This window comes from Natator depressus, chromosome 2, assembly GCF_965152275.1.
Source record: "Natator depressus isolate rNatDep1 chromosome 2, rNatDep2.hap1, whole genome shotgun sequence".
NCBI classification, from domain to species: domain Eukaryota; kingdom Metazoa; phylum Chordata; order Testudines; family Cheloniidae; genus Natator; species Natator depressus.
The window spans coordinates 262,288,758-262,302,687 of NC_134235.1; the positions used below are offsets into that span (position 1 = coordinate 262,288,758).

Consider the following 13,930-nt stretch of genomic DNA (forward strand, 5'->3'; position numbering starts at 1 on the left):
TCCCAATCAAAGCTCATAGCCTCTGTTTGTGGAAAATTACTGGCACAAAATGGTGTCTGGGATCACAGGAGCATATCACATGCCCTTACATGGCTGGCTAGCTCATAGAGCATAGGCACTGACTCCATGGAGCAGGAGCACCCATGGAAAAAATGTAGGGGTGCTCAGCACCCAGCGGGATAATCAGCCGTGGCAGCCGCAAATCTCTCTTGCGCATGCAGACAGATTAGCTGTTTGGCGGGCAGACAGATTAGCTGTTTCCAGGTAATCAGCTGTAGGCTGCAGCCACCTATCAGCTGTTTGTCAGAGAGCCAGATGAGCTCTTTTGCAGAGTGTGGCTGAAGTTCCTAACCCAGCTCCCATGTCCCATTGCAGGGGAGTGGGAGTAGGGCACCATTTAGAGAGGGCAGAGGGGGGCCTCTCTCCTCCCTGAGTTTCCTACCACAGCAGAGTGCAAACAGGAAAATGAACTGCTGCTCTGTGCTGTCACCAGAGGAACCCAAAGCCCTTAGATGTGAGCTGAGCAAGAAATGTATTTGGCTGGTAGGGCTGTCCCTGAGGAGCTAGATCAGCCGCTCCTCCCTCCTCCTTGGCTCCTGGCTGTGGGAAGTGTAAATTCCCCATTGTGCGGGTGGCTGCTGCTCTGTGGCTGGCAGCAGGAGAGCTTTCTGTAATGTTCTGTCTCTTCTCTGCCTCCTTTGAACATAGAGGGAGTGTTTAATAAGGTTCCCAAATGCCCCCTCAGGCTGAGAGCCTATGTACCCATTAGAAACCCCTCTTCCAGACATTGCAGCCAACAGGAGCGCTAACAGCCAAGGGACCAGAGGGCCACTGAAAGCACTGTATGTGGATAAATAGCTCGCTGTCACCTAGCTGATAGAATGAAACTGAGGAGAGAGCAGCTTCTGCCGAACCTTGGCAGAGAGAAGAGATCTGATGTGTGCTGATCTCCTAAAGTGTCTCCCATAAAGCTGATAAGCTGTCAGTGTAATAAGAACATAAGAGCGACCATACTGGATCAGACCAAAGGTCCGTCTAGCCCAGTATCCTGTCTACCGACAGTGGCCAGTGCCAGGTGCCCCAGAGGGAATGAACAGAACAGGGAATCATCAAGTGATCCATCCCCTGTCGCTCAGTCCCAGCTTCTGGCAAACAGAGGCTAGGGACACCACCCCTGCCCAGCCTGGCTAATAGCCATTGATGGACCTATCCTCCATGAACTTATCTAGTTCTTTTTTGAACCCTGTTAAATTCTTGGCCTTCACAATATCCTCTGGCAAAGAGTTCCATAGGTTTACTGTGCATTGTGTGAAGGAATACTTCTTTCTGTTTGTTTTAAACCTGCTGCCTATTAATTTCATTTGGTGACCCCTAGTTCTTGTGTTATGAGAAGGACTAAATAACTCTTCCTTATTCACTTTCTCCACACCACTCCTGATATTATAGACCTCAGTCATTTCCCTCTTAGTCGTCTCTTTTCCAAGCTGAAAAGTCCCAGTCTTAGTAATCTCTCCTCATATGGAAGCTGTTTCATAGCCCTGGTCATTTTTGTTGCCCTTTTCTGAACCTTTTCCAATTTCAATATCTCTTTTTTGAGATGAGGTGACCACATGTTCTTATGGATAGTTCTCTGAAAACATCGACTCAGTATACAGCAGCGTGAAAAAAAGCAAACAGAATGCTGGAATCATTAAGAAAGGGATAGATAATAAGATAGAAAATATGGTAACAGCTAATTTAGACTCCTTTATTTTATATGTATTGTTGGGATTATGTTTTCCAATGTCCATTACTTGCAGGGATTTCACTTTTGGTGCTGTACCTTTATCAACATTTAATTTCATCTGCCATTTTGTTGCCCAGTCACTCAGTTTTGAGAGATTCTTTTGTAGCTCTTTGCAGTAGACCTGGAACGTAAGTATCTTGACTAGTTTTGTATCATCTGCAAATTTTGCCATCTCCCTCTTTATCCCTTTCCCCAGATAATTTATGAACATGTTGAATAGGACTGGTATCAGTATAGACCCCGGGGGACACCACTATTTACCTCTCTCCATTCTGAAAACTGACCATTTATATCTACCCTTTGTTTCCTGTCTTTGAACCAGCTACCAATCCATGAGAGAACCTTCCCTCTTATCCCATGACATCTTACTTTGCTTAAGAGCCTTTGGTGAGGGACCTTGTCAAAGGTTTTCTGAAAATCTAAGTACACTATATGCACTGGATCCCCCTTGTCCACATGCTTGTTGACCTCCTCAAAGAAATCTAGTAGATTCATAAGGCATGATTTCCCTTTACAAAAATCTTCCCCAAAAAATTATGTTCAGCTATGTGTCTGACAATATTGCTCTTTATTATAGTTTTAACCAGTTTCCCCAGTACTGAAGTCAGACTTACCAGCCTGTAGTTGCCAGGATCACCTCTGGAGCCCTTTTTAAATTGGGTATCACATTAGCTATCCTCCAGTCGTTTGGTACAGAAGCTGATTGAGAGGATAGGTTACAGACTACAGTTAGTAGTTCTGCAATTTCACATTTGAGTCCTTCAGAACTCTTGGGTGAATGCCATCTGGTCCTGGAGACTTATTGCTGTTGAGTTTATCAATTTGTTCCAAAACCTCCACTAGTGACACCTCAATCTGGGACAGTTCCTGAGGTTTGTCACCTAAAAAGAATGGCTCGGGTTTGGGAATCTCCCTCACATCCTCAGCTGCGAAGACTGAGGCAAAGAATTCATTTAGTTTCTCCGCAATGGCCTTATCGTCCTTGAGTGCTCCTTTAGCACCTCGATCATCTAGTGGCCCCAGAGATCGTTTAGCAGGCTTCCTGCTTCTGATGTGCTTACAATTGTTTTTGCTATTACTTATTGAGCCTTTGGGCTTGATGTTCTTCAAATTATTTTTTGGCTCTTCCTAATTATATTTTTACACTTCATATACCAGAGTTTATTCTCTTTTTTCTTTTCCTCACTAGGATTTAACTTCCTCTTTTTAAAAGATGCCTTTTTGTCTCTCACTGCTTCTTTTACTTTGTTGTTTAGCCACAGTGGCAATGTTTTGGTTCTCTTTCTATGTTTTTTAATTTGGGGTATACATTTAAGTTGGGCCTCTATTATGGTGTCTTTAAAAAGTTTCCATGCAACTTGCAGGGATTTCACTTTTGGTGCTGTACCTTTTAATTTCTGTTCAACTAACTTCCTCATTTTTGTGTAGTTCCCCTTTCTGAAATTAAATGCTACCATATTGGGCTGCTGTGGAGTTTTCCCCACCACAGGGATGTTAAATTTAATTATATTATGCTCACTATTACCAAGCAGTCCAGCTATTTCACCTCTTGGACCAGATCCTGTGCTCCACTTAGGACTAAATCAAGAATTGCCTCTCCTCTGGTGGGTTCCAGGACCTGCTGCTCCAAGAAGAGGTCATTTAAGATGTCAGGAAACTTTATCTCTGCATCCTGTCCTGGGGTGACATGTACCCAGTCAGTATGGGGTAGTTGAAATCCCCCATTATTATTAATGAATGTTTTATTTCAATAGTCTCTCTAAACATTCTCTGAGCATTCACAGTCACTCTCACCATCCTGGTCAGGTGGTGGGTAACATGTTCCTATTGCTATATGCTTATTATAAGAGCATGGAATTACTATCCATAGAGATTCTGTGATATAGTTTGGTTCATTTACGATTTTTACTTCATTTGATTCTACTCTTCCTTTCATATATAGAAGACTAAATAATAATATGGGTGAACTCGAGTGCCTCATGTTAAATGAGGATATTGACATAATAGACATCACAGAAACTTGGTGGAATGGGAATAATTAATGGGACATGGTAATACAAGAGTACAAAATCCATCTCAAGGAGAGAACAGGTCGTGCTGGTGGGGGAGCATCTCAGCGGGGTTCCTACCTCGGGAAGAAGAACAGGAGGACTTGTGGCACCTTAGAGACGAACCAATTTATTTGAGCATAAGCTTTCGTGAGCTACAGCTCACTGCATCGGATGCATACTGTGGAAACTGCAGAAGACATTATATACATGCATCCGATGAAGTGAGCTGTAGCTCAGGAAAGCTCATGCTCAAATAAATTGGTTAGTCTCTAAGGTGCCACAAGTCCTCCTTTTCTTTCAGCTGTGTAGGGCACCTGAAAATTTGGGGCACCCCTGGGTCTTAGTGTCCACACTTCTGGCTTTCCTATCCCTGTTCTGACCCTTCCGGCAGGCTCCCACAGCTGGCTGCTGCAGCCTGGTGAGTCTTCCTCGGGAGGGGATCTAGTAGTTAAAAGTGAAAAAGCCTCCAGCCTGCCAGACCTATTAGCACAACATGGAAACTGCTAAAGAGCCATTCAAGGGGGAATGAAGCCATTTAACAGGCATTTGCCAACTCCCAGGTATAGACTGTCAGTTTCTGAATTTACTGACAAAAACAGTTGTGCATTGCTGTAATATTTACTCAGAACATGTCAGTCTACAGGACCTTAGTTTAAAATTTGCTTTAAAAAAAATATTTCATTAGTGAGTTGGTGAAGATTATAAAATCACATCTCTAAAAAATCATTGCATAGATTTTTAGATGCACAAACATCTTTAGCCTTAAATGCTTGGATCTTCAGACATATAGTTTTTTAAATAAATCCTTCAAAAGACCACCCTTATCTACAATACACGTTTTAATTACTATAATAAAAAAAAAACTTGCTTCCAAAGTCTTCCTGTCCTTTCTGTCAATCCCTCCCTTCACACCCCCGCTCACTGAAGAGAGCCCTTAAAGGGACAACACCCCTTTCCTTCCAGATAGCTGGACAAACGAGTTTCCCTTTCTTTACTTCTGACTATTTGATGAACTAGTTTTAAGAGAACCCTCCAGCAAAACCAGTACCTAGTCAGATATAAAATCCTTTGTTATGCCTAAAATCTTTGGAAACATATCTTTGAAAGTTGGTGAAATTTCATAAACACGTCTATTGTTATGGAGATCACACAAAGTAAATTAGTGTTCCCTTTTTCTAAAAACAGTGAACATTGTTATGAACACACTAAACCTCTGTGACTCATTAATTTAAAATAATGTCTTTGTTTCAGTGAGTTAAATATGTAGTAATCTGGAATGATTACTTTATGAAGGCTTAAGAGTACATTTAAAATATAAAGTCAGCTTAGAAATACTGATTAAGAAAATGTAAAACAGAGAAGAGCTGTATCATATATTCCATAATATTTAATGTTGTATTCAGCAGGACAGGTGACTCACCCTTACTACAAAGTTTTTGCAAATAAACCTCTGACAAACTTCAGGGCACATCAAAAAGCCTGTGACTGACATATTTTATTCCCAAGTTTAGTGCTTTTAATTAGGTACCGTCTGCATGTCCATTCTGCGTGAGGGAGAGGGTACGGGGGTCTCTGCAGGGAACTGTGACTCTCTGCCACCATGAGGTGGGCTGGGTATCTCAGTATCCTTTGCTGTCTCGCCCCCCAGCTGGGGTGCAAGCTTGGGCTGCCGTCGGGCATAGGGGCACCAGTTTAATAATACTGCGTAGGGCCCCATAAATCCTAAGGACAGTCTGAGAGCAAGGTACAGAGATGGACGAATGGAGATTCCAGTGGAAGGTCAGATGACAGGGCACATTGATTTGAGCCCTCACTGCTGGTGTCCTTTTGCTCATGGTGAATCTTCAATATGGGACAACTTATTACATTACATTGGAACAATTTCTCATCCTCTCCAGTGATCACTATGTGCTTGGGTGGAATTTTCAGGTATCACTTTATGGGGCGTTGAGACTCTTAAGAAAGATGTGAAGACAATGCCACAGCACAAGACTGAATTCCAGATCGTTGCATCTGATTCCATTGAATCTAAGGCCTCTGCTCTCAGTCTGTCTGGATCCCTGAAGGCCAGTCTCCTGGGGGGGATGGTGGAAGTAGGTGGATCTGCAGCATTTTTAAATGATACAAAGAAATCAAAATATCATGCTCGAGTTACTCTCCACTACTCAGTGACAAACAGGTTTGAGCCGCTGACTATGAGCCATTTGGGGACCGAGAACATCTCTTATCCTGCTGTGTTTGACCAAGGCATGGCCACCCATGTGGTCACAGCTGTGCAGTTCGGGGCTCAGGCTTTCTTTGTGTTTGATCGGGAAGTTTCTTCATCAGAGAGTGTGCAAGAGATAGAGGGAAACATGAAACTGATGGTAGAAAAAATCCCAAAGTTTTCAGGAGGAGGAGAGGTGTCTGCAGAAAAGAAGAACAAGGAAGTAGAAAAAGCTGAAAATTTTAGTTGCAAATTTTATGGTGATTTTGCTCTGGAGAACAATCCGGTTACTTACCAAGATGCCATGGAAGTTTACTCCACTCTCCCTAAGCGGCTTGGAGTCGCTGGTGAAAACGCTGTGCCGGTGAGAGTCTGGCTGTACCCACTGAGCAAGCTGGATTCCAGAGCTACTCAGCTAGTGGGTGAGATCAGCTCGGTGCTGGTTTATGATGCTCAAAGTGCCCTGGAGCACCTGACTGAGTGCGACGTCCGGTGCAACGACATGGTGAAGGACAGAACGGCTACAATCTTCCCCGAGATCCAAAGGAAAATCCAGCAATTCAGAGATCTGTGTAAACAGCCCAGACAGACCTTCCAAAAAGAGCTAGCTAGAACCCTGCCCTCTATCCGTGAAGATGGAGCAGAGGAGGGGGCCCTGGTGGAGATTTTAACTATAGCACCTAGAGACCCCCAACCAACCCCTCTGTGCAAGTCACACAGTCAGAGACAGGCTCTGCCCTGAAGAGCTGACAGTCTAAATAAACAAGACAGAGAAAGGTTGGTGGAAAGGAATCATTTTTATCCTCATTTTACAGACAGGGGACTGAGGTACAGACAAATCAAAAGAGTTCCACTTCCATTTGGGCACCAAACGACCTGAGCAGGTTTTCAAAAAGCTCACTACGTTGGATGTCGTGGCCTTTTGAACATTTAGCCACAAGCAACAGGAGCTGAGTGCTTTTGAAAATCTGGCCCCATTTGTGTGTGCTGAGCACTTGCAAATCTGGCCCTAGGGGTATGATGTACTCGGTCTCACGCCCAGGCTTACACGTCCACACTGCAGTGTTCAGAGCTTGTGACTCGGGTCTGCAGCTTGAGCTGCGTCCACATGGCAAAATGTCAGGGCTTGGAGCCACGTCGCAGGGGGTCTCAGGCTCTGACCCACCCCCCGAGCAGGATTAACTGAGTTAAGAAATTCTACACTGCACACCAAGGGTATGTCTACACTGGCAAGTTTCTCCACACAAGTTATACCTGTTTGATTAATGCGCTGGAATTAAACCACTGTTAGCAGCTCTTGCAAGGGCACAGAGAGCCGTGCATTGTGGTCGCTATCCCACTGTGCAAGGGGCTGCAGGGTGCTTTGGGAAGGGTTTGCAATGCCTCGTGGGGCAGCGTCACATGATGCAGGTTTCCCAATCCCATCATTCCATGGGCATCCTACTACATTTCCAGCTGCTTTTCAACTGACTGGGGTGGTGGGGGAGTGTGGGACAAGGAGTGTGTATGGGAGGGAGACAGTGTGTTTTGCGGGACAGAGAGTGTGTCAGCATGCTGTCTTCTAAGTTCAGACAGCGGCAGAAAGCAACCAGTCCTGGGCAGGGGGAGGGGGAAATCCCGATATCAGCCCCTGCCTACCTCCCTAGCTCTCTGCACAGCAATCTCTCTCTCTCTCTCTCTCTCTCTCTCTCTCTCTCACACACACACACACACACACACACACACCCTGCCTCTGTGTTCAACAACCTGAGCTTTCCACACTGATGGTTTGCCACGTGTCCCGTAGCCGATCAGCACAGCACTCAACAGCTGTCAGAAACGGAGCTTCAAAAGGGGAGCGGCGCGTGCCTTCAGGGCTGCCAGCCGAGTTCAAAACAATGAGCAGAGCGTCCACTTGAGGGATCGGGGGACATTTCTGGAGGCCAGCTACTGTGCTCAAGGCAATGGATGTGTTTACACTGACAACAACACAGAAGCCACTGCGCTGGGAGCCTTATTCCTCTCCTCGGGGTGGTTTTGGCAGTGTGTACACCATGCAGGTTTCTGCGCAGAAAGCTGATATACTGCCCTGTAACTTGCCAGTGTAGACATACCCTGAGTCTGGGCTCTGACTCAGGTTTGAGCCCAAGCCACCCCTTCCATCCACATACAAATCAGTCTGACTTGGGTCAGCGAGCACTCAGGACCTGGATCCTAAGACTCTGCACAATGGGTCCCCAGTCCTGCTGTGACTTGGCTCCAGGCCCTGTCATTGTGCAGTGTGGCTGCAGCTCAAGCTGCGGACCTGCGTCAGAAGGTCTGTGTAGTGATGATGTGCGGAAGCACTAACCAGGTTTACAACGCAGCATGGACGCCCAAATGTGGGCTTGCAAACACCACATCCACAAGCCCACAGATCTGGGCTTAGTGTACAGTGTAGTCATACCCTAAGAAACTTTCCCATAGCCCACATGGAGTCTGTGGAAGAGCAAAATCTTGAACCAGTTCTCCTGAGTCCCAGACCAGTGCCTTAAACACAAGGCCAACTTTTCTTTCTAGGGCTTGAGTGCCCCCTTTGAATATTTAATTACAATTTTGAATAGGTGGGGCATAGGAACAATTAATAAATTCAGCTGAATAAATATATAAGCAGAGCTGCTCTAGACCCTGAAACCAGTGCCCTCCTGAGCCCCTCGTTCACTTACACATGCTCCCCCAGAGCTCCACCTCGGCTATGGGCATGCCAGGCTTCTAGTTAACCCCTTCAGAGACAGAGTTAAGCCTCTTGTACTGCAAGGAACACAGGCTTAGCAAAAAGGAATGTCTTGTCCATAGACCCTTTCCTGTTAAAGCACCTGAGATGCCAGATCTTGGAAAGTAGCAAAAGTCCAGAGACGCAAGACCAGCACATCCTTCTTATGTGTGGCAATGGCCTCTGCTCAAAGCAGAACTCCGCTCATATACAGGGCCTGTCCCTGTGCTCAGATTGAAGCTCTAGACCCGGCATATATGCTCATCCCCCTTGTAAGACCCAGTGTAGACAGACCCCGGAGTTCCATTGAGGTGGGCAGTAGTTGAGTTACAGTCCATGGCCTTGGGCTGCTCTCAGCGATGGTCCCTCAGGTAGGTGTCAGACACTTTTCCCAGACAGGACACTGTCTGCACTGCAGCATAGCAGGCTTGCCCTTGGGCACATTCACACTGGTGTTCGGTACATATGTGGGCACACCTACTTGGGGAGCTTCTGAATCCTTTCAGTGGTATTCTGATTAGAGAGACCTCTAGGTACTGTATCCTGGCTGAGAAGGACTGCAGGGCTCAGGATGCAGTGATGGGCACCCTCTGGGATTGGACTGAGCTTCCTGGGGGTCAGCGGGTTGCATGGGGGCAGGGAGCTGGAAGAGAGAGCTGCTGCTCCCCTTGGATCTGGGCTGAGGAGAAGATACGATGGAGCCCTGCTGGTGAGTTGCTGGGGTTAAAGACACATAGGGTTGCCAACTGTCTAATCACACAAACTCAATCACCCTTGCCCCACCCCATCTCACCCCTTCCCCGAGGCTGCACCCCTCCCCCACTCCTTCTCCAAGGTCCTGCCCCTGCTCACTACATCCCCCCTCCCTCTGTCGCTTGCTGGCCCCCACCCTCACTCACTTTCACGGGGCTGAGGCAGGGGGTTGGGGTGAAGGAGAGAGTGCAGGCTCTGGATTGGGGTCAAGGGGTCACCGGGCTGAGCCTGGAGCAGGGGATTGAGGTGCGGGAGGGAGTTCGGGGTGAGGGCACCAGCCAGGCAGTGCTTACCTCAGGTGGCTCCTGGTCGGCGGTGCAGCGGGGCTAAGGCAGGCTTCCTGCCTGCCCTGGCTCTGCACTGCTCATTGAGGAGACTGGCACATCCCTGCAGCCCACAGGGCAGGACCAGGTGGCTCCACATGCTGTCCCTGCCTGCAGGCACTGCCCCTATAGCTCCTATTGGCTGCAGTTCCCAGCCAATGGGAGCTACCTAGTCAGTGCTCAGGGCAGGGGCAGCGCACAGAGCCACATGATCGCCCCTGTGCCTAGAGGCCGCAGGGACGTGCCGGTCGCTTCCAGGAGCCACGCGGAGCCAGGGCAGGCAGGAAGCCTGCCTTAGCCCCGCTGCACCGCCGGACTTTTAGTGGCCGGCCTAAAGTCTGCCGGATTGGCTTCAGTAGCCTCTGGGAGATCGAGCCCGATTCCGGGAGACACCCAGCCAATCTGGGAGGGTTGGGAACATGAAAGACACATGAGCAGGGTTAAGACTACACTACAGCTGACAGCTTGTTAGTGCTGAGCCCTGGCTCATGGACGCCTTCTCCGGAGCTAAGCACTGAGGGTGGAAGCTGGAGACTGTCAGCTGTGCAGCAGATCTGCATGTGACTGCAGACAACTGAGGAAAGAGTAGCAGCCGTGGTAGTCTGTATTCGCAAAAAGAAAAGGAGGACTTGTGGCACCTTAGAGACTAACTAGTGATAGAGATAACTAGTGTGTTATCCTGGGGCTATTGCCCTCTGATATAACAACGGTTACTGCCAGCTGGTGTTGTGCAACCTAAATAGGTCAAAACACAAAATTACCCCACTCCTTGTTTCACCTGGACTCCCACTGACAGCCTTACAAAGTGCTGGCCTGAACTCCTGCTCATTCAGTACGCCAATGCAAGAGAGGGCCCAGAACTAGAAGGTTAAGGAGAGCGTGCACTCTGGGATGGGTGGAGCTGTGAATATTGCCAAGCGTGTTGGTTAGGGTCAGTGATGAGCTGCCAAAATCTTAACAACCGGTTCCCTAGAAAAAGTTCTGATGTAAGGGATGTGCCCCAGTATGTATTTTTTGTACCCACAGGGTTACCATACATCCATATTTTCCCGGGAGGAATTTTTAAATTTTAAAAATTCCTCCCGGACGGCGATTTAAGAACCAAAAAACCTGACCTGTCCAGGAAAATATGGATGTATGTTAACCCTGCCGAAAGCTCTTTTTTAAAAAGAAGGGCCTGAGATAGAAATGAGCTCCGTTTCACAGGTGTGGGTCCCCGCCACGCCCTGGGGGTGGCTAGGGTGACCAGATGTCCCGATTTTATAGGGACAGTCCCGATTTTGGGGTCTTTTTCTTATATAGGCTTCTATTACCCCCCAACCCCTGTCCTGATTTTTCACACTTGCTGTCTGGTCACCCTAGGGTGTGCACATGTGTGGGTCCCAGCTGCTCCCTGCCCCCCTCATGGAAGCAGGTCTGCAGGGTTACTGCCCTGGGAACTGCAGGGCACCAGTGGCTGTGGGGCCAGCTGCAGACAGGGGCGTGGGGCAGGGCTAGCGGGAGGCAGGGGGTGCAGGGCTGGCTGCGGGCAGGGCAGGGGGTGCGGAGTTGGCTGGAAACAGGAGGGTGCAGGGTTGGCTGGAGGCAACGGAGTGTGGGGCTGGCTGGAGACAGGGGCTGGCTGCGGGCAGGGCAGGGGGTGCGTGCGGCAGGGGTTGGCTGGATACAGGGCAGGGGGTGCGGCAGGGGCTGGCTGCGGGCAGGGGGTGCAGGGGTGGCTGGAGGCAGGGCAGGGGGTGGCTGGAGACGGGCTGGAGACAGGGGGTGCAGGGGTGGCTGCAGGCAGGGGGTGCAGGGGTGGCTGGGGGCAGGGGCTGGCTGCGGGCAGGGGGTGCAGGGGTGGCTGAAAATGGGCTGGCTGTGGGCAGGGCAGGGGGTGCGTGTGGCAGGGGCTGGCTGCGGGCAGGGCAGGGGGTGCGGAGCTGGCTGGAGACAGGAGGGTGCAGGGTTGGCTGGAGGCAAAGGGGTGTGGGGCTGGCTGGTGACAGGGGCAGCTGCGGGCAGAGCAGGGGGTGCATGTGGCAGGGGCTGGCTGCGGACAGGGCAGGGGGTGCGTGTGGCAGGGGCTGGCTGCGGGCAGGGCAGGGGGTGCGTGCGGCAGGGGTTGGCTGGATACAGGGCAGGGGGTGCGGCAGGGGCTGGCTGCGGGCAGGGGATGCAGGGGTGGCTGGGGGCAGGGGCTGGCTGCGGGCAGGGGGTGTGGGGGTGGCTGGAGGCAGGGGCTGGCTGCGGACAGGGGGTGCGTGCGGCAGGGGCTGGCTGCGGGCAGGGCAGGGGGTGGCTGGAGGCAGGGGCTGGCTGCAGGCAGGGGGTGTGGGGGTGGCTGGAGACGGGCTGGCTGTGGGCAGGGGGTGCGGCAGGGGCTGGCTGGGGAGAGGGCAGGGGGTGCAGGGGTGGCTGGAGACGGGCTGGCTGCGGGCAGGGCACGGGGTGTGTGCGGCAGGGGCTGGCTACAGGCAGGGGGTGCGGGGGTGGCTGCAGGCAGGGCGGGGGCCGGCTGCAGGCTGGAAACAGGGGCTGGCTGGAGGCAGGGGGTGGCTGGAGACGGGCTGGCTGCGGGCAGGGCAGGGGGTGTGTGCGGCAGGGGGTGGCTGGAGGCAGGGGGTGCGGGGGTGGCTGCAGGCTGGAGACAGGGGCCGGCTGCGGGCAGGGTGGTGGGGGCTCATGGGGAGCAGCCCGAGCAGCAGGACGCAGCCCCGGCCCAGCAGAGCAGCCGGGGACCCCCCAGGCAGCAGCAGGAGCCCCAGGGCCAGGGGAGCAGCAGCACCAGGGCTCGTGCCCAGGGCCGGGGGGCAGCCCACGTGGCTCCCGCAGCGCAGCGCCCCCGGTGGCCGGAGGAGGAATTACATCACTTCCCGGCCAGAGCCCAGCAAAGCTTCAGCGCCCCCTGCAGGGAAGCGGGTTAACAGCCGCTTCTAAAACGGCTTCAAAATTTAACAACCAGTTCGCGCGAACCGGCTCCAGCTCACCCCTGGTTAGGGCTCTATTGCAACTTGCTGTTGGAAGCTGCAGTCGTTAGCTGAGCTCTTGCAGCGCCACCTACTGACCTGGTAGGGATATAACCACTTAATCCATGTGACTCTGGTGCATCTTCTGTTGTGTGCTGCTAGGGTACATTTTAAGTAAACGTGCGTTGGTTTTATTTTGCCTGACTAAGATCCATTATTGATATTTTTGGTCCTGGAGGCAACCGAAGTGCAGTCACAGATGTATTCCGTGCCTGTCCAGGTGGAGGCACCACCAACTGTAAATATTCCTAACAGTAAAAGAACTGCTGCAGGGGGGTTACTTGAGGATTCCCTCCAAATTTCCCATCTCAGCTGGGACCCCCAGGATCTCCATTGTCCTTAATGACGTCAGGTGCCCAGGCAACAGGTGAGAGTTGCCTGCTCTCAAGTAACCCAGGAAGGAAAGGGGGGGTTTACAAATAATACAGAATAAAATTCATAATTTGATACCGACGGATCCCACTGTCACAATAGCACCTACACGCCTCCCGCACATGGCACCAAAATGAAGGGTCAATCCCCGTAGATCGTGCAGCTCTGTGACTCTCCCCCTCCTTTCTGAGGCTTGTCTACACGAGAGCTTACTTTGGTATAACTTACATCTCTCAGGGGTGGGAATAATCCACCTCCCCAAGCCACATAATTCACGTCAATTTAAGCACCGGTGTGGACAGCGCTATGTCGGTGGGAGAGCGTCTCCCGTTGACATGGTTACCACCCCTCACGGAGATGGATTATGCGGCTGGGAGAGCTGCTCCCCTCGTCTTAGAGCCTCTTCCCCAGACGCGTTAGGAGCAGGGCAGCTGCCATGGTGCAGCCGTGTCAATGTAGCGCTTCTAATGCAGACTAGCCCTGACATGCTTTGGGCAGCAGTGACATCAGTAGCAATGTTCACATTGAAATTACTGTCATTGGGCATTTCACTTAAGCCCATATGGAGATGACTGGGGCACTTCAGACCTTTCTGGGCTATTGTTTCAGGCTGTCTGCATAGAATCATAGAAGGTCAGGGTTGGAAGGGACCTCAGGAGGTCATCTAGTCCAGCCCCCTGCTCAAAGCAGGACCAGGTAA

The 13,930-nt window shown here is 50.6% G+C and overlaps 1 protein-coding gene across 1 annotated transcript in view; it reads left to right on the forward strand.

Annotated features, from left to right (window-relative positions):
• The window catches only part of LOC141981946 (cytolytic toxin-alpha-like), a 42,134-nt gene extending 35,349 nt beyond the window's left edge, over window positions 1–6,785 (forward strand). The window contains exon 3 of the mRNA XM_074943563.1: window positions 5,767–6,785. Coding sequence (XP_074799664.1) covers window positions 5,767–6,785 — 1,019 coding nt within the window. The remainder of the gene's footprint in view (window positions 1–5,766) is intronic.
• Window positions 6,786–13,930: the final 7,145 nt, after the last annotated feature.